General features: G+C 45.2%; 2 protein-coding genes across 2 annotated transcripts in view; one reads left to right on the top strand and one right to left on the bottom strand.

Moving 5' to 3' along the window:
- The window catches only part of RPL27 (ribosomal protein L27), a 65,463-nt gene that overhangs the window by 21,044 nt on the left and 26,121 nt on the right, over positions 1-18,298 (bottom strand). The window lies entirely within an intron of this gene.
- On the top strand, positions 2,108-11,776 carry AARSD1 (alanyl-tRNA synthetase domain containing 1). The gene is made up of 12 exons (XM_082372855.1): positions 2,108-2,558; positions 2,709-2,840; positions 4,624-4,783; positions 6,043-6,100; positions 6,510-6,666; positions 6,763-6,879; positions 7,105-7,235; positions 7,540-7,606; positions 7,798-7,889; positions 8,321-8,375; positions 9,511-9,605; positions 11,436-11,776. The coding sequence occupies exons 1-12, from the start codon at positions 2,520-2,522 to the stop codon at positions 11,569-11,571; spliced, it is 1,239 nt and encodes a 412-aa protein (XP_082228981.1). The 5' UTR covers positions 2,108-2,519; the 3' UTR covers positions 11,572-11,776.

Raw genomic sequence — 18,298 nt, 5'->3', positions numbered from 1 at the left:
AGTATAGAAGGGTGTAAAATTTAAAGTAGAATTTGCACTCCCTCAATAGCTGTAACCACTGTTAACAGTTTCTTCAATAAATTTATATATTTATGTCTATATCTTTATATCTATATATTATACCTGTTATAAATTCCATAATACCTATAATTTATGTTATATAATTATATATAAAACATATCTGGAACATAAATATACACAATATCATGTATTGTTTATATATAGTACAATATATCAATATATTAAAATTTAACACATATAGGCAAATGCAATGTGTCTGTGTGTACACAATGGGAATCATACTATTAATATACATCTCGTACCCTGCTTTTTTTCACTTAATATGTATTGGAGCTCTTTCTAAATCAGTATACATAGATCTGACTCTTCTTTATGGCTACATGGTATTCAGTTGAATATATTTTCCATAATTTAACTGGTTCCTTATCAAGGGATATTTAGGTTGTTGTTAGTCTTTTTCAGTTTTCAAACAAGGCTGCAAGGAACAGTTTAAAAAGTAGATCCTTACATATTTGGCAAGAATATCTGTAGGGTAAATTTCTTTTTTTTTTTTTTCCCGGCCACACCACGCGGCTTGCAGGATCTTAGTTCCCCAACCAGGGACTGAACCTGGGCCCTGGCAGTGGAAGCACCAAGTCCTAACTGCTGGACCACCAGGGAATTCCTATAGGGTAAATTTCTAGAAGTAGACTTGCTAGGTCAAAGAGCCGATAAACATTTTGAAAGCTGTTGCCAAGTTGCTTTTAGATGAGATCATACCAATTTTCACTTCCACCAAGAGTGCTCCATTCTCCAAAACCTTTTAGATATTTGCCAAGATAAAATTATACTTGGTTTAATTTGCTTCATTTTTTTCTTTCTGGCCACGACGAGGGACTTGAGGGATCTTAGTTCCCCGACCAGGGATTGAACCTGGGCCCTCAGCAGTGAAAGTACAGAATCCTAACCACTGGACCGCCAGGGAATTCCCTGGTTTAATTTGCTTTAAATTATGAGATTGCTCATTGTTTATTAGTGATTAATATTTCCTTTAATGTGCTCTGTCCATGTCTTTTGCCCATTTTGATATTGACATTAGTTCTTAAACTTAAAAAATAACATAATGAAAATCTGTATTTGTATCATGCTTTACAATTTACTAAGTATTTTAATATCTCATTAAAAATTTTGAACTTCATATCAACCTTGTAAAATAATTAAGTCTTCTCTTAATAGGTGCTCAAACAGGTCACAATAAGTGGCAAAGCTGGGACTTGAACTTGTATAGCATATGTCCCCTTGCCCACAATTCTGAAAACTGAAAATTTCTAAAAACTGACTTAAAAAAAAAAAATTAACACCAAAACTCATCCGGCAGCAAAACATGACCTAAAATGATGTGAGGCTATTTATAGTCTTTGTTTATTCCATTTAGCGTATTTATTTCTCAGCATAAATATTAATACGTTTGATCACATGGAGTTGCTCCAGAGTTCCAAATGGAACATATTACGTAACACATGGGTAAGGTCTGCATTACTGCCTAAAATCAGAAAAACCCTAAATTCTGAAACATCTGGGAACTTCAAGCTTTTTATTACTTGATTTAAAAGAGCAGAAAGTTAATCTTAACTTTTAATCCATTTAACGTTTTAAGGCACCGATTGCAGTTAAACTTCTGTTAACTTCTGTTAACCTCTTTATTTGCACTGTCCAATCCCGTAGCAATGGTCACACGTGATTATTGAGTACTTGAAATGTTGCTAGTCCGAACTGAGATGTGCTGTAAGTGTAAAATACATACCAGGTTTCGAAAATCTTGTACGGGGGGGAAAAATACTCACTTATTTTAAAATACACATTACATGATGAAATAATATTTTGGATATGGTGATTTAAATAAAAACATTATTAAGGGACTTCCCTGGTGGCGCAGTGGATAAGATCCTAGTGCTCCCAATGCAGGGGGCCGGGTTCGATCCCTTGTCAGGGAACTAGATCCCACACGCCTGCTGCAACTAAGAGTTCGCATGCCACAGCTAAGGAGGCCGCCTGCCGCAACTAAGACCGAGTGCAACCAAATAAATAATTAATTTTTAAAAAAAAAAAGAGCTTTAAAGAAAAATTAACATATGTGGCTTGCATTACATTTCCATTGGGCGGCGTTGCTGTCTATCCAAGCCAGTACCATCCCCACTTCGATCAGGCGGGCTTCCGCGGGGCCGAATTACGTACATCCCTGGGGTCCAACGGGGCCAAACAAAGTGCTATGACAAGTTCAGGCCGCAGTTTTGTTCTGTCTTGTCTTCTGGTTTTCTTCAAAGTCTTAAAATAGTCCCTCAACAACCCTGAGCGCCTGCACTTCGCGTTTTCAATAAATTTGCCCAAACCACACCCCGTTCTTTGCCCTTTTGCTTCTGCGCAGAGACGCGCCCGGAATGAAGATTGTCCCGTTTCGCTCTCCGTCCGGCGCCAGGCGTTTCAGTGTGCAAGGTTAACAGCGTCCTGGGAGAGCAGCGATGGCGTTCCGGTGTCAGCGGGACAGCTACGCCAGGGAGGTGCGGCCGGCGGGCGGGAAACCTGATGCTCCGAGCGGGTGTGGCGGTGCGGGGAAGAGGGCGCCGCGTGGAGGGGGCACCGAGCTGGATTCAGTCCCGGTGCGCTGAGGGTTGGGGTCGGGGCTTACTCTCGCATCCCTCTCTACCCAGTTCACCACCACCGTGGTCTCCTGCAGTCCCGCGGAGCTGCAGACCGAAGGAAGCAACGGCAAGAAGGAAGTGCTGAGCGGTTTCCACGTGGTGCTGGAAGACACGCTGCTTTTCCCCGAGGGCGGGGGACAGGTACCAGGCCCGTCCCTTCCCCTTTCCTCCTCCCCCTTCCCAGGAAGCCCCTAATTCTTTCTGAGCAGGTCGGAAATGCTCTCCTGATCCTCAGTCCCAGCTGTAATGAATACAGATGGAAGTTAGTTCAATTCAGTTCATTTGTTCATTCAGCAGGTATTTATCAACAAATAGTTATCTGTCCGTAACAAATGCTAGGTACTAATTCAAGCTCTAAGGATAAAAGCTGAACAAGAAAGTGTCTCTGCATGCGTAGAATATTTATTGGAGAAAATAGACAAAATGGTGAATAGATAAGTAGTATGCCGGTATGATAAATGCTATGAAGAAAATTAAAGGTCGAGGGAAAGAGAGTGATGGGATGGCCTCCTAGGTAGGGGGCAAGTTATTTCAGTCGAGAACTAAGTGAGGTGAGGGGGTAAGCCATTGCCATTATCTAGTGGTGCTGGTGGGGGGTGGGGAGTATTCCGGGGAGGGAGAATAAGTGCAAAGGACCTGAGGTAGGAATTCGATTAGGGTGTTTGGCATGGACTGAAAAAGTTCCCCCTGAAGGAGCACAACAGAGGGCAGATTTATCAGTGCTGTGATGGGGTAGGGGCAAGGTCCAATGAGAACATGGGAAAGGAGAATAATAACACCAAAGGTGGGCATTGTGGGAGAGGCTTTCCCAGCCGAAAGAATAGCACAAAGGCAGGGAAGCCTGTAAGAATCTGACAAGTCTAGTTAACTGCAAAATAGTCCCATATAGTTGGAGCCTCTGGTGTGTGTTGATGACAGGCTGGAGATGGCTTTGGAAAGGTAAGTGGGGGCCAGTTCAGAGGGCCTTGAAGGATGTGTTAAGGTGTGTGGACTTCATTCAGGAAGCTGTGGTGAGCCATGGAAGTACTTAGGCAAAGAAATGATGTGAGAGAACATATTCAGTAAACTTGATTGTGAGAAACTTCCAATATTTCCCAGCATGGAGCTTTTCTGATCTGCTGAAGGAAAACCTGTGCCCTCAGGTATCCATAGCAGGTCTCATTTTATATATCACCTCTTCCAGGAAGTCTTCCCTGATTCCCCAAGGCTGTTAGGTTCCTTTTCTTTGAGCTCCTCTAAAACAATGTACTTTTTTGAACTATGGCATGTTGTAGATCATATTGCAGTTGCCTGTTAGCATGTCTCTGTTCTTCTCCAGACTTTTCAGTTCCATGAGGGACCATGTCTTATTTACATTGTATTCTTGCGTAGGCACAGTGTCTTGTAAGTAGTTGATATTTTGTAATATTTGATATTTTTAATGAATATTTTTGAATTTAATTCTAGTAGCAGTGTAGAAGCTAGAGTGGAAGAAGGGAGAAAAATTCAGGTCAGTTTGGAGACTATTGAAAGATAAAAATCTAATCCAAGGTAATGAGAGTGAGAATTAAGTTTCTTTGGGTTTTACTAAAATTTTCGTTGCTGTAGTTACATTTTTTTTTCAAATTTTATTTATTTATTTGTTTTCGAGTTCCATGTGCTATACAGTAGGTTCTCATTAGTTATCTATTTTATGCTGTAGTTACAATTTTGGTATTCAGTCTGTTATTTTGTTCTGAAGAACAAAAGGTGTTCCAAGTGAAGAGGATAGAGAGAGTCCCCTCATGAACAAAGTGGACCACCTCACTTGGCATTGCTTCTTCTCCCTTAGGGAATCTCAAATTCTGGGTGTGTTTCTCCCAAACTTTTGCTAGAGGGTCTTTGTATCCAGGAGTTAGGGTGAGCCCTGCCTGCTACCACCGATTATTTTTATTTCTTTCCCCAGCCTGATGACCGTGGTACAATCAATGACATCTCTGTGCTGAGAGTGACCCGCCGGGGCGCCCAGGCTGATCATTTCACCCAGACACCTCTGACCCCTGGGACTGAGGTACAGGTCCGGGTGGACTGGGAACGGAGGTTTGACCACATGCAGCAGCATTCAGGTAGGTGGGGTGGGATGGGGCAGTTGCTGCGTGTGGGAATGTCACAGATGTTTGAGACGTGCTTTGGGTCCTCCAGGAGTTAACCTTTTGGAAGAGACAGACATATTCAGAATCAGCTCCAGTTCAGGCAAGATGTGATAAATGTTATAAAAGCAAAATGAGCAGTTAAAGTAAAAGTATTAGAATAACTGCTGGATTTAAGTATTACTAACTTCCCACTTGATACCTATATCTGTATATGTCTCATAGCCTTCTTAAACTCAAAATGTCCAGAATGGAATTAAAAAGCCACCCCCTCCCCCAGATCTGGTCTCCTCTTCGCCTTCAGTATGTTCAGTGCATGGCATCGGCATCCACCCAGTTGCTCAAATCCTGGAAGTCAGTTCAGACACTTCTTTAGGGGTAGCCAGTCAATCTGAGTCATGTCGGTTTATTTTCTAAATACTTCTCTATCTGCTTCCACTGTCAACACAGTCAGCTCTCATTGTCTCTCCCCAGCCCTCTGTAATAGCATCCCGGCTAGTCTCCCCATGTTCATTCTTGTCTCTTTGCAACCCATTCTCCACAGAGCAGCCAGAATATTTTTTAAAAATGAAAGTCTGATCAGGCCACTCCCCTGCTTGAAAGCTTTTCAAAGGCTACCTGTAGCTCATGATGAAGCCAAACGTCTCGCCATGGGGCACAAGGCCTGCCTGGGCTGGCGCTCATCTGCCGCTCCAGCCTCACCCGGTGCTCCTGCCTCCCGCTCTCTGCATCCTGGCCACGCTGGCCTTCTCTCCATTCCTTGAACACATCCTGCTGCTTTCCTCCTTCAAGGCCTTTGGCTGTCTTGTTCCCTTTGCCTTCACAGTTGATTCCTTCTCCTCCTCCTCCTCCTCCTCGCTGTCATCGATCAGGGATAGCACTATATCTCTAGTGCCAAGCCCCGTGCCTTGCACGTGGTAGGCACTTGATAAAGTTTTATTGAGTGAATGAATCTGGCACAATTAGAACTCGAGTTCAAATCCTGCCTCTGACGAGCTACTGTTGCCTTGGCAAGTTATTTGATTTCTCTAGACCTCGGTTTCCTCATTCAAGAAATGGCATCATAAAATCTCTTGCAGAATTCTCCTGAGGATTTTCAATAAAGTATCTCTCAAGGGTATTACCCAGTGCCAGGCAAGTCTTCAGCAGGAGAATTTCTGTGATGACATTGACATTGGGATCGTGTCACTCATGATCACTTCTCACTTCTCCCATCTCCTCCTCTTTCTGCTCAGGGCAGCATCTCATCACTGCGGTTGCTGATCATCTGTTTGGGCTGAAGACAACATCATGGTGAGCAAGAGGCATAAGCCTAACTGTCAGGCATGGGTCCCTGACTGCTGGCTCCTTTCCTAGTAGTGAGTCAGGGGTAGGAGGATAAAAATCCGTTGTGCTCACCTGTTCCCTTCAAAGATGGGGTGGTGGATGACTTTGTGTTTTCCCTGAGAAACATCTCCCTTTGCTTAAAAAAGAACATGGACTTTGGAGCTCAGTGACCTAGGGGGTGAATCCTTTGAATGACCTTGATCATGTTCCTTATCACCCCTCACCTGTAAAGTGGAAATGACAGTCCCTACTTTGTGCCATTTTTGTGAGGATTAAATAACAGCATTTACATGAACATGCTTTGTAAACGATAAACTTCTTTCTATTATTAATTGTCCCCATCAGCATCCTGTGACCACTCTACTACTTCTTGCAGGGAGTTAGGGCGACTCCGGAGTGTCATCGAGCTGGACAGCCCCTCTGTGACTGCGGAGCAAGTAGCTGCCATTGAGCAGAGTGTCAATGAAAAAATCAGAGATCGGCTGCCTGTGTATGTGCGAGAACTGAGCCTGGATGATCCCGGTGTGGAGCAGGTGAGGGGAGAGCCAGCAGGGTGGCTTCTGTAGAGTGGCCCTCCAAGGGCTCCTCATCAAAATTCAGAGAGCCCTCCTCCCTCCCTTGCGTTCCAGGTGAGGGGCCGGGGTTTGCCGGATGATCATGCGGGGCCTATTCGAGTTGTTACCATCAAGAGCGTTGATTCCAACATGTGCTGTGGGACCCACGTGAGCAATCTCAGTGACCTTCAGGTAGGTGAGGAAGGGCTCTTGAGTGGGTGGGAGAGAGGGTGTCGGAGGTCGGGGATCACAGCAGGGCTGGGAGTGGTAGAGGGGGACACCTGAGGGGTCCTGAGTGAAATCACTCCGTGTTGCTTCCGAGCCAGGGGGGAGGTCTTGATCTCTCCTGCCCTTGGGTCCAACACCTGCTGCGGTTTATGTGTGTGTGTGTGTGTTTTACTTCCTTGCCTCATGTAGGTCATTAAAATCCTGGGCTCTGAGAAGGGGAAAAAGAACAAAACCAACGTGACCTTTCTGGCTGGGAACCGGGTGCTGAAGTGGATGGAGAAGAGTCACAGCACTGAGAAAGCACTGACAGCTCTGCTGAAGTATGCCCCCTTCCACTGCCTCCTTTTCTCAGCGCCTGGGCAGCCCGGAGCTTAGCCTTCCCACCTGTACGGCAGACAGAATACTTTATCTTTAGGGGTAGGATGCAGGCATAAATGCTAAAGTGCTTTGGATAGTCAATCCGATGCACACAGAATGGTTTCTTCCTTTACATCCTCTTCCCCAACAGCCTGAGGCTTCCTTGGAATGCCCCTGGGTCCCATCAAGAAGGGTGCCATTGATTTATGCCTGACACCAAAAGCAGTTGGAAAACTGGGCAGGCCTCCACGAACCTTTCTCTTGCAGGTGTGGAGCGGAGGATCACGTGGAAGCAGTGAAAAAGCTACAGAACTCCAGCAAGCTCCTGCAGAAGGTGATTTATCCAGAGAGGGTGGCGAGGGCGTGGGCTCTGCCTGGAATAGGCTCCCCAGACTCAGCCCCTCCACCTAACTGGATGTGCAGCATGTTAGAGGGCAGTGAGTGGGGAGGGGAGGGGTGGAGAGATGGTGCTCTCTCTGGCTACCCTTTCCCCACCTGTCAACTGAGTTATGGCATCCTTTTCAGAACAACCTGAATCTGCTCAGAGACCTGGCTGTGCACATTGCCCACAGCCTCAGGAACAGCCCAGACTGGGGAGGTGTGGTCACATTACACAGGTGAGGCCAGGGCTGCTAGGCTTAGGGCTCAGCCTCTCCCCTGTACACAGTGCAGAGTGGGAGGCGGGTTGCCCCTGGCGTTCTTAAGGCTGAGAAGACCCGAAGAAGTGTGTTGCCTTGCAGATTTCCTGGGTTTGATATAAACATCTTCACTATAACTTTCATTAGAGCCTTCCCTCATCTCCTTTGCCATCTAACAGGTCTCCACTTACCCGGGTGAATCCTGTTTAAGGGAGACAGAAACAAACGCAGAACTTGTTATAACGTGCCGAGGCTTAGCAAGATGCCAGGCTGGCCCTCAGCACTCTCTTTCTCTGGGACTTTGCACAAAAGGCAGCAGTGTGGCCAGCCTCACGAGGAGGAGCTGGGCTTCCTGCAGTTTCCTAGCTCCCCTTGCAACTTGGATCTGATGTCTTTGCCCTTTGTTTTAGGAAGGAGGGTGATTCTGAGTTCATGAATATCATCGCCAATGAGATTGGGTCAGAGGTAAGAGGAGCATGAGGTTCTCTGCCCGCCCCGGGTGGAGACCTAATGAGGGGTGTCAGGTTAGCCGAGGTCCCTCCACATGAACACATGAAGAACAGGGAACAAAAATTCATTCAACGCTATTTTCTCAGCACTGACTCTGAGCCAGGCTCTGTTTTACGTGCCAAGCCCGGTCAATGGTATTGACGTTTCTAGGGCTGTGACATTTACCAGCTTCAGAGCTCCTTTTATCAGAACTGGAACTCCTCCATGCCACCCACGTTTATATGTGCTGAGGGCTGATTTCAGAAATACGGGGGTTGGCTAGTTCCTTCAAAGGCCATCCCTTCAGTTTTCCTTTGCTTCTGGCTTCAGCCACCCGTCCCGGTCCTGACCAGAGCTTAGTGGTTTCCAGGTCTCTCTTTTGCATTCACTCTGGAAACACTTTTGGGAATATTTGCTCTGGGCCAAGCAGCGTGTGTGTATCTCTCTTCTTATTTCTGTGTAGAGAGTACTGATTCTCAAGGAGCTCACTCTTGAGTCTGGGAGACAACCGTGTATGCCGACATTTATAATTTAGGGTGGTCAGTGCTAGAGGCAGAGGAGCACATTCCCTGAAAGGCGGGGGAGGCTTCAGGGGAGGGGCCTAGAAGACTGCTTAGCGGTCATCGGCAGACAGGGGAGCCGAGATGGCCAGGCAGAGGGAAACACGGAGGTTTCAGTGATAGCAGACACAGGGTGCAAGGGGCGGTGGGGGAGTGGGGTGACCAGGCCGCAAAGTTTGGCGGGAGTCAGATCACGAAAGGCATTTTATGCTTGGTCATGGTCAGCAGCCTTCTGCCCCCTTCTTAATATTCAATCTAAGTTCCTATAGCCACTCTCAAAGTTTCTTGTCCCTAGTGGGCCCCAGAGTGGAGGGGCTGCCTTACATTCATCAGGAACATCACTTGTGGTTTAGGAGGGAAAACCTGTTTTTCTTTTAATTGAGATATAATTGGTATGTAATATTGTATAAGGTGTACACTGTTGATTTGGTATCTTTATATATTGCAATATGATAAAAGTCTGTTCTTGAGACTGAAGAGAGTGCAGTTTAGGGGGGATTGACTGCACGTCTTTTAAGTGTCAGGGCTCATCTTCTTGTCTTCCATCCTAGGAGACCCTCCTGTTCTTAACTGTGGGCGAAGAGAAAGGTGCTGGACTCTTCTTACTGGCAGGGCCAGCTGAGGCTGTGGAGACCCTGGCGCCCAGGTAATCTTCCGTGGACTGCTTTGCACGGGTGGAAGAACTTGTAAGCCTAACCTACTAATAGCGCCCTTGTCGGATGCAAAGGGCCACCACATCTGCATCTCACTTTTTTTTTAAAATTTATTTATTTATTTATTTATTTATTTTTGGCTGTGTTGGGTCTTTGTTTCTGTGCGAGGGCTTTCTCCAGTTGCGGCGAGCGGGGGCCACTCTTCATCGCAGTTCGCGGACCTTGGAGCACAAGCTCCAGACGCGCAGGCTCAGTAGTTGTGGCTCACGGGCCTAGCCACTCGGCGGCATGTGAGATCTTCCTGGACCGGGGCACGAACCCCCGTCCCCTGCATTGGCAGGCAGATTCTTAACTACTGCGCCACCAGGGAAGCCCCTGCATCTCATTTTCATTCACATCACAGCCATGTGATGTTGCCTGAGCAGAAATAATGATCACCACCATCATTCCCAGTTTTACAGATGAGGGACAGCACATTGTGTGCCTGAGATCTCATGGTTAAAGTGGCAGAACTGAGACTCGAGCCCAGGACTTTCGGCTCCAAATCTCACATGCTTTGTGTGTTTTCTTTTAGAGATTGAGATTCATAAGTGATACATGAACACAGGTGCTGGATTCTCACTAGGCAGATGAAGCACCTGCTTAAGCCATCAGCAAAGCAGAGGCACAGACAAACTTGGGGAAAAAAATTAGGGTTTTGAAACTGAATCAAAAAAGGTATTGATGTAGTTATTATAGAAAAATTAGAATTGTGTTGGACTTTTTTACTCTTATATTGTTTATATTTTCTTATTTTAAGTTAGATATGGAGGTGGAGTGCCCCATATTCTTTCTGGTATTTAGGGTTTTTGAAGTCCTGATTGGCTCTGATAAACAGAAGTATTTAGAGCAGAGAGGTTCCTGACAGGCAGCCAGCTGTGGCCTATAGACTGGTTTGGCCTGTGTACTACTTTAAATTTTCAAAATTAGTTGCTACATTTTAAAATTAGGAGATTTTTACTTAAAAATAGAGAGTTCTAGCTTTTCTCAAAAAAGGAAGAAAAAAAGGCACACTCTTGCAACACTGGACTCACGTTCCTGCAGGTTAGTATCTACGAGGATGTGAGCGGGGGCTGCCTCTTCAGACAGCACAGGCCCGGCCAGTGCAATAGGCCCACCTTTCTCGCTCAGCCCCAGTTGCTTCCCTGCTGTTCCCACAGGCCTTTGTGTCTACAGCTCTTTACTCCTAATTACACTCGTCCTGCTCCTTGGAAGTTGCCATAATTTAGCCCGTTTCTAGACACTTCTATTGTTTCCAGTTATTCACTCTTTTTTTTTTTTTTTAATAATCATTAATTTATTTTTAGCTGTGTTGGGTCTACGTTGCTGCGCGTGGGCTTTCTCTAGTTGTGGCGAGCCGGGGCTACTCTTTGTTGTGGTGCGCAGGCTTCTCATTGCGGTGGCTTCTCTTGTTGCAGAGCACGGGCTCTAGGCGTGCAGGCTCAGTAGTTGTGGCCTGTGGGCTCTAGAGCGCAGGCTCAGTAGTTGTGGCGCACGGGCTTAGTTGCTCCGCGGCATGTGGGATCTTCCCGAACCAGGGCTCGAACCTGTGTCCCCTGCATTGGCAGGCGGATTCTTAATCAGTGTGCCACCAGGGAAGCCCCCAGTTATTCGCTCTTAAATAAACATGGTACCCATATCTTTGTGCACATGTACAAGTATTTCTAGAAGCCATTTACTTTTTCTCTCCCCCCAGCCCAAGGGGAAAGCCTCAGGGCTGCCTTTGGTTTTGCTGTGACTTTTCCCTCAAAGACCCCCTCCCTGACTATCTCTCTGCTCCCCAGGGTGGCTGAGGTGCTGGAAGGCAAGGGAGCGGGGAAGAAAGGCCGCTTTCAGGGCAAGGCCACCAAGATGAGCCGTCGGGCAGAGGTGCAGGCGCTTCTCCAGGACTACGTCAGCACGCAGAGTGCCGAGGAGTGAGGGCTCGGGTGCCTCCCTGGTTGTCCGTTGACAGCCGGCCTCCTGTGACCACAGAAGGAGTCTCTTGGACAATAAAATAGTTTGACTTGAAATGATTGTGGTACCATGTATATTTACATGATGGATATGAATTTATACGGTATATTCCAGTGTGCTTATGTGATCAGTGTCTTTGTGAATAAACAGCTTTATTTTTTTTAATTTATTTTATTGAAGTTTAGTTGATATATACAATGTTGTGTTAATTTCTGCTGTACAGTAGAGTGATTCAGCTATACATATATATACATTCTTTTTCATAATTTTTCCATTATGGTTTATCACAAGATATTGAACATAGTTCCCTGTGCTGTACAGTAGGACCTTGTTGTTTATCCATTCTATATATAATAGTTTGCATCTGCTCATCCCAAACTCCCAATCCATCCCTACCTACCCACCCCCCACCCCTACTATGGCATCCACAAGTCTGTTCTCTATGTCTGTGAGTCTTAAACAGCTTTCTAATTCAGCTCCTGTTAGGCACACCCTATCCGTGAGTGTTATGTTGATGAACTGTAGTAATTTATCTAAACCCAGCTGCAGTCTTTCTTCATGTAGAAATGCAGCTGCCTAAGATGTGAGTCAGGCCAGAGACTCGGCTTAGGGCTTAGACTCACATCTCCTTGTTTTCTCTTATTTTTTCCTTATTTCTTTTCCTAGTCTTGTGTTTCAGAATTAAAAGGTATCAATGACTTTGTAAATAGGTCAAGAGGGCACAAAAATATATAGTAGAAAGATGTTCCAAGTCTGCTATTGAGGCAGGAAAAGGATGGAAAAAGATACCAGGCAAGAGTAACCCAGAGAAAGCTGGGGGCATTATTAATATGAGGTAAATGAGACTTTAAGGCTATAACACTTTAAGAATCATTATTGGCCCCGCCTCCCAGAAAAAAAAAGGAATTCCCTGGTGGTCCAGTGGTTAGGACTCGGCGCTTTCACTGCTGTGGCCTGGGTTCAATCCCTGGTGGGGGAAGTAAGATCCCGCCAGCTGCACAGCGTGGCCAAAAAAAAAAAAGATAAAATAGTTCTAAATTTATAGTTATCTAATAACAGCCTCAAAATACATAAAGCAGACATTGACAGATCTAAAAGGAGAAGCAAATCCATAGTTGGTGGAAGATTTAAAGTCATCTTTCAGCAGCTGATAGAACAAGAGGAAGCATTATCTCAAGGTTAAGAGCATAGACTTTGGAGTTTCACAGACCTGAGTAGTCCTGGCTTCATGCATCTATAGGTGGTAGAACTATAACAAAAAGCAAGGAGTTGATTTTAAAAGTCAGGACAGCATTTATTGATACTTCTGGGGAGGGAGTGAAGCAGGACGAAGAAGGGACCCAAGGTGGGGGTGGGAGGGTGGTTTCTGGGGTGCTGGCAGTGTTTTGTTTCTTGACTTGGGTGACACTTAAACATAGGGCTTTGCTTTATAATTACGCGTTGTAGTCTACATTTATGATTTATTCCATGAGGTTATATTTCACAATTTAAGAATACAACTTTAAAAAAATCTGGTTCTGTTGTTTACTCAGGAAAGGTATCTTGCCTTTTCAACCTTCACTTTCCTCACTGGTGACGTGGCAGTAATGGGGGTGCCTCGATCTCTGTGGTGTTGGGAAGTAACATATTCAACTGTAAGTGCTCAAGAAAACACTGGATTCCCGGAGATGACCTAGAATGGGTATTTTTGATTACCTAATGTTCAGTTCCTCTTTACCTGCAAATCGAGGATTGGTTGTAACAGCAGGAGCAGCTGCACTTCTGCCACCTCCAGGTGAGCTGCATCCCTGGGCGGTGCCCCTGTGGATGGACGTGGGTGCAGGCACCTCCTATGCTTTCCCAGGTTATTTTGGAGCTATGATTGAGGCCAAGGGAGGTGTCTTTTGAACCCAGCAGCTACCGGTGAATAGCTTCAGATTAGATGTCTGTCTCCTTGTTCACACAAGGACTTTATTCAGGTAAAATTCCCACATGAGGAATTTCTGCTGCGTTCCTGCTAGAGAAACAGGCAGGCAGGGAGCGTGGCTTCATAGAATTTGGCTGGATGGAATTGAGTGGTTACCTAGTGCAGTGGCTTTCAAACTTTCGTCTTCAATTAAAAGAAAGCTTTTCTTCATGAGTCTTACATATAACAGCCCAATTCGGAAATGGATGAAAACTGTGTTGATCTGGTTGGAAAAAGGAGTGGAGGCTTGGAGTTTTGCAGGAGCTTAGGAGGGCCCTGAGGTACCCCCATGGAGCCACAGGGCACCATTTGGAAACCATTGATTTAGTGTAACTACCTTATTTTATAGATGAGAAGGTTCAGGGAAGTTAGGTGCCAATGGGTATATAATTAGTAATAGTATCATAGGGCAATAAGCATCCAAGGTAGTTAAAAAGATTAGCTTCACATTTAACAAGTATTTTTTCATGTGCCATTCCATTTCAAAGTATAGACCAATCCTCCCAAACAGCCTCTGTGTTTTCCCTCACAGGGCATGTCAGCTTTGATGTTTGTGCTGGTCCTGTAAATCAAACTTATGGTTGAACCCTGGGTCTCCGGATGAGGTTATGTGCTTACATGTGCATGTGATATACCTCTAGGAAGTTCAGGGTGGATACAGCTCTGGTGGGGAATCATTTTCTCTTCCTGTGTCAAGAGCCCCTAAGGAGAGAATGACGGTGTCCAGTTAGTTTTCTCCCAAAGTAAAAGAAGCTAAAACAGCTTGTCTGGTAAGACTGAAAGCCACAAGGCAGCCTACTTGGCAGGGACAGAAGTCCAGAGTCTGAGACTTCAGCTGGAGCCAGGAGGAGGACGAGTGGGAGAGCTGGGCTGCAGGCAGGTGGCCAGAAGGAAGAGAAATTTGAGTTTCTGAGGCAAAATTTAGGCATTGATGTGGCATCAGTAGGCTGCGGAGGGGGTATGAAAGGCATCAAGAGATTTTTTAAAAATGTATTTTTATTTATTTTTATATTTAAAAAAAATTTTGGCCACACCACACAGCGTGCGGGATCTTAGTTCCCCGACCAGGGATCAAACCTGCGCCCCCTGCAGTGGAAGCAGGGAGTCTTAACCACTGGACCACCAGGGAAGTCCCTAAAAAACGTATTTTAAAAAAGTTTTTCTCCAGCCCTGCCCCCGCCCAATTTTCCTTGCCAGAGACAACCACTAATTTCTTATATATCCTCTGGCAGTATTTTTTTCATAGATGTGTATAAATCTCCCCTCTTTTGAAACATAATGTACACTCCTCTGCATCTTGCTTTTCTCAGTTAAATGAGTATCGTGTTTTAAAACAAAACCGTAGTGTAAAAGTTATGCAGTACAAAATGGAATCGTTGATGAGAGACGGGGAAGTATTATTTGCTTCACAGAAGGGTTCCTACTTACCGAAGGACTGAGGCAGGATTCCCGTGAACAGAGACCCAAGGGAATTCTTTTTTTTGCCGGGGGGTGGGGGGGGAGTTGTTTGTTTGTTTTTTGGCCACATGGCTTGTGGGATCTTAGTTCCCCGACCAGGGATCAAACCCAGGCCCCCTGCAGTGGAAGCGTGGAGCCCTAACCACTGGACCACCAAGGAATTCCCATGAGTTCATTTTCTTGTGTGTGTTATCTCCCTCTCTCCCTCTGTGTTTCTGTTTCATCAGGGTGTAATAAAAATAGCAGTGAACTGGGCTTCCCGGGTGACGCAGTGGTTAAGGATCCGCCTGCCAATGCAGGGGACACGAGTTCGATCCCTGGTCCAAGAAGATCCCACATGCCGCGGAGCAACTAAGCCTGTGCACCACAACTACTGAAGCCGACGCGCCTAGAGCTCGTGCTCTGCAACAAGAGAAGCCACCGCAATGAGAAGCCAACGCACCGCAACGAACAGTAGCCCCCGCTCGCCGCAACTAGAGATAGACTGCACGCAGCAATGAAGACCCAACGCAGACAAAAATGAATAAAATTTATTAAAAAAAAAAAAAAGCAGTGGACTGGGGCTACCCTTGCTTGCCACCACTCAGGTGGGTTCTGGTCACATAGGCTTAGAATGACCATATCATTTACTATCCAAACTTGGGGACTTCTAAGAGTGAAAGGGGTGCTCCACACATCTCTCCAGAACTACAAACCAGGTTGGTCTCGGGCAAACCCAGGGTGTATGGTTTCCCTGCTGAGACTCTCCCTTACCTTCAATTTCTTGACCTGCGAGTGGGGATGTGAACACGGTGTCCTAAGAAAGAAGGAATTTTCTGAAATAACTCAATTAGGAAAATGCATCAACATTTGAGCTAATTATGTGAAAACAATAACTAGTTGTGTAAAGGAAGGGAAAATAAAGCAGCACATTTTGAACTGGTGATGTCATTCACACCTGTCAAAGAGGCCCTAATCCAATGCCCTGGGGAGAGGTACAGTTTGTATTCAAGGGACAGGGTAGATTATCTTTTGTGAGGTTCACCAGAAAATCAAGCAGAGTGAGTGAGTTTGATCATTTACTAGAGTAACAGTAAATGAGGACCAAGAGAATAATAGGTATTAATTAGCACAAAACGTGGTAGAGTTTTAGGTACACATATACACACATAGATTGCATATTCTGGAACATTGCTAGAATCCACTTTTACAGCATAGAAATAGTGAGAAAGGGCTCCCTCTTGGCTAAGAAAGTTTTATGACTTAAGTACCCATAAATTGCTGAAGACAGATGCCGTGGCTCACACCAAGGTGAGGGTCTCCTTTGTAACTATGCGTGCACATGTAGGTGCTGGATCAGATTTTAGTATGAAAGACAAAAGACATCAGATGAAAGCTGGACACAGAGCAGGAGACAGCCTGAATTCAGGCAGGCATCGTGCCTAAATGTCCTGTAGCTCCACCCCTCCCTTTAGTCCTGAGTGAAAACGAGAGAGCCAGCCAAGTTATGCTAGAATGCCAGGTCTTTTCCTTAATAAGAACTTAAATAAACTGCAGAGCCCTGCTGGGAAAACAGACAGCTCAACATACCCTAATGAAATACTCTTGCAGAAAGCTTCTGTGTCTCCCATTCCTTTCCTGAATTGGATCCAAACTATGACTAAAGTTCCTTCGACGGAGGGCAACCAGGGCTATTTGGGAAAGAGTGATGGAAAGTTTTCTTCTTTTTTCCAGAAAGGTCTGTCCCTTCTGTGAAGACTACTGCTAGCAGAGTGCCAGACTCTCAATGTCAAGGAACAAAAGTGGGTCTTGGTGAACTGGCTGGTGTCCAGAGCAGAAGATGCGCTGATAGTGAGAGCCTTCTCTCTCTTTTGCTGAGCCCTTCCATGAACTCCCTGCAGAAGCCATCTGCAGCCGAGGCCTCCTGTAAATATCCCTGCTCACCCTCAAACATCCTCAAAGCCAAGTGTTTCAGAATCAACCTTTTCTTCTGTGAAAATAAAAGTTCCTTTTTCTTCCATGTCACCTAACTTGTTTTTGTTGTTATTGTTGATTTGGGTATGTAATAAACCATCACGGAATTCATTTGTTCATGTATTCAGCAGGTATTTATTGAGAGTGTAGTGTATGTCAGACACTGTTCTAAGAACTGGGCCACACTGGTGGATAATACAGCTGTGGTCACTGTTTTCAACGGTATTTGAGGTCCTGGAGAAGAAAGGGGAGAGAGAAGCAAATAAATGTAAAATTATACATTCTGTTAAGTCAAACAGGAAAAGAACAGGGTGACATGAGAGAATAATGGGGGGAGGAGAGCAGAGGAGGATTGTGGCAGAGACAACAGAGGCCTGAGTAGAATTTAGTCGCTCCTGGGCTCCAGTATCGAGGCCATCTCAAACACAGCAGTGCGCTTAATAGGCAAACAAAACTAGTTTATTCTAAGACAACTGCTGGTTTCCCTTCCAACCAGATGGTCATCGCTGAGCCCCTTCTTTATAGAAATTCTGGACTGCGAATTGTCCTCAGCCCCAGAAGGTGACAGGGTCTTAAAAAGGCTGATGGACTGAGTCATATATTTTGGGCACCTTTTACTTGGCTGTTACAAGGAGGCAAAGAATAAGACAGACATGAAGCTTGTGTTGCTCTTCACCCAAATGAGCCTCTCCCACCAATTTTAGGCCATTTCTTCTGGTCCCCAGAGGCCCACCTCCCTCCCCATTAACAGAAGGTAAATCCTGTGTTATACCCCAGCAAAAAGAGGGTGACAAAAACGTAGTCTGAAAAACACCTCACAAACACAAGGAAGTTACACTTGATAAAACCCTCTGCTAATTTCAGTTCCAAATAGTGAAAAGCAGACTTCAGTGCCACTGCCTAATTTTTATTTTATTATTGTTTGGTATTGCTTAATTATCGGTTGGTGTTAAACATATATAGTTCTGCCAGGCGTTGGTCTAAGCACTTTATAAATATCAACTCATTTAATTCTCAGAACAACCCCATGAGATGGATTCCATTGTCACCCCCATTTTACAGATGAGGATACTGAGGCACAGAGAGATAAGGAGATTGCCGGGGTCACACAGCTAGTAAATGGCAGGCCACAACTTTGAACCAGCAATCTGGCTCCCGAGCCCATCTGCCTAACCACCATGTTGTGTGGCCTCTGAGTAGCATAGCTAGTATATTTAAGTAGTTACGTAAGTATTCGTAATATACTTTAAAAGAGCACACAAATTATATATATATATATATCTGTCATATATATATATATGACCAACATCTTTTCTTTTATAAATTGGCATCTCT

This window comes from Balaenoptera borealis, assembly GCF_965194805.1.
Source record: "Balaenoptera borealis genome assembly, chromosome: 20".
In the NCBI taxonomy this organism is placed as follows: domain Eukaryota; kingdom Metazoa; phylum Chordata; class Mammalia; order Artiodactyla; family Balaenopteridae; genus Balaenoptera; species Balaenoptera borealis.
This window is presented reverse-complemented; position numbering and strand designations above follow the sequence as displayed.

Coding starts and splice junctions, on each gene's coding strand:
- AARSD1 (XM_082372855.1), top strand. CDS start 2,520: ATGGCGTTCCGGTGTCAGCGGGACAGCTACGCCAGGGAG. Junction 6,880..7,104: donor GCAATCTCAGTGACCTTCAG/GTAGGTGAGGAA, acceptor TGCCTCATGTAG/GTCATTAAAATCCTGGGCTC. Junction 7,236..7,539: donor GCACTGACAGCTCTGCTGAA/GTATGCCCCCTT, acceptor TTTCTCTTGCAG/GTGTGGAGCGGAGGATCACG.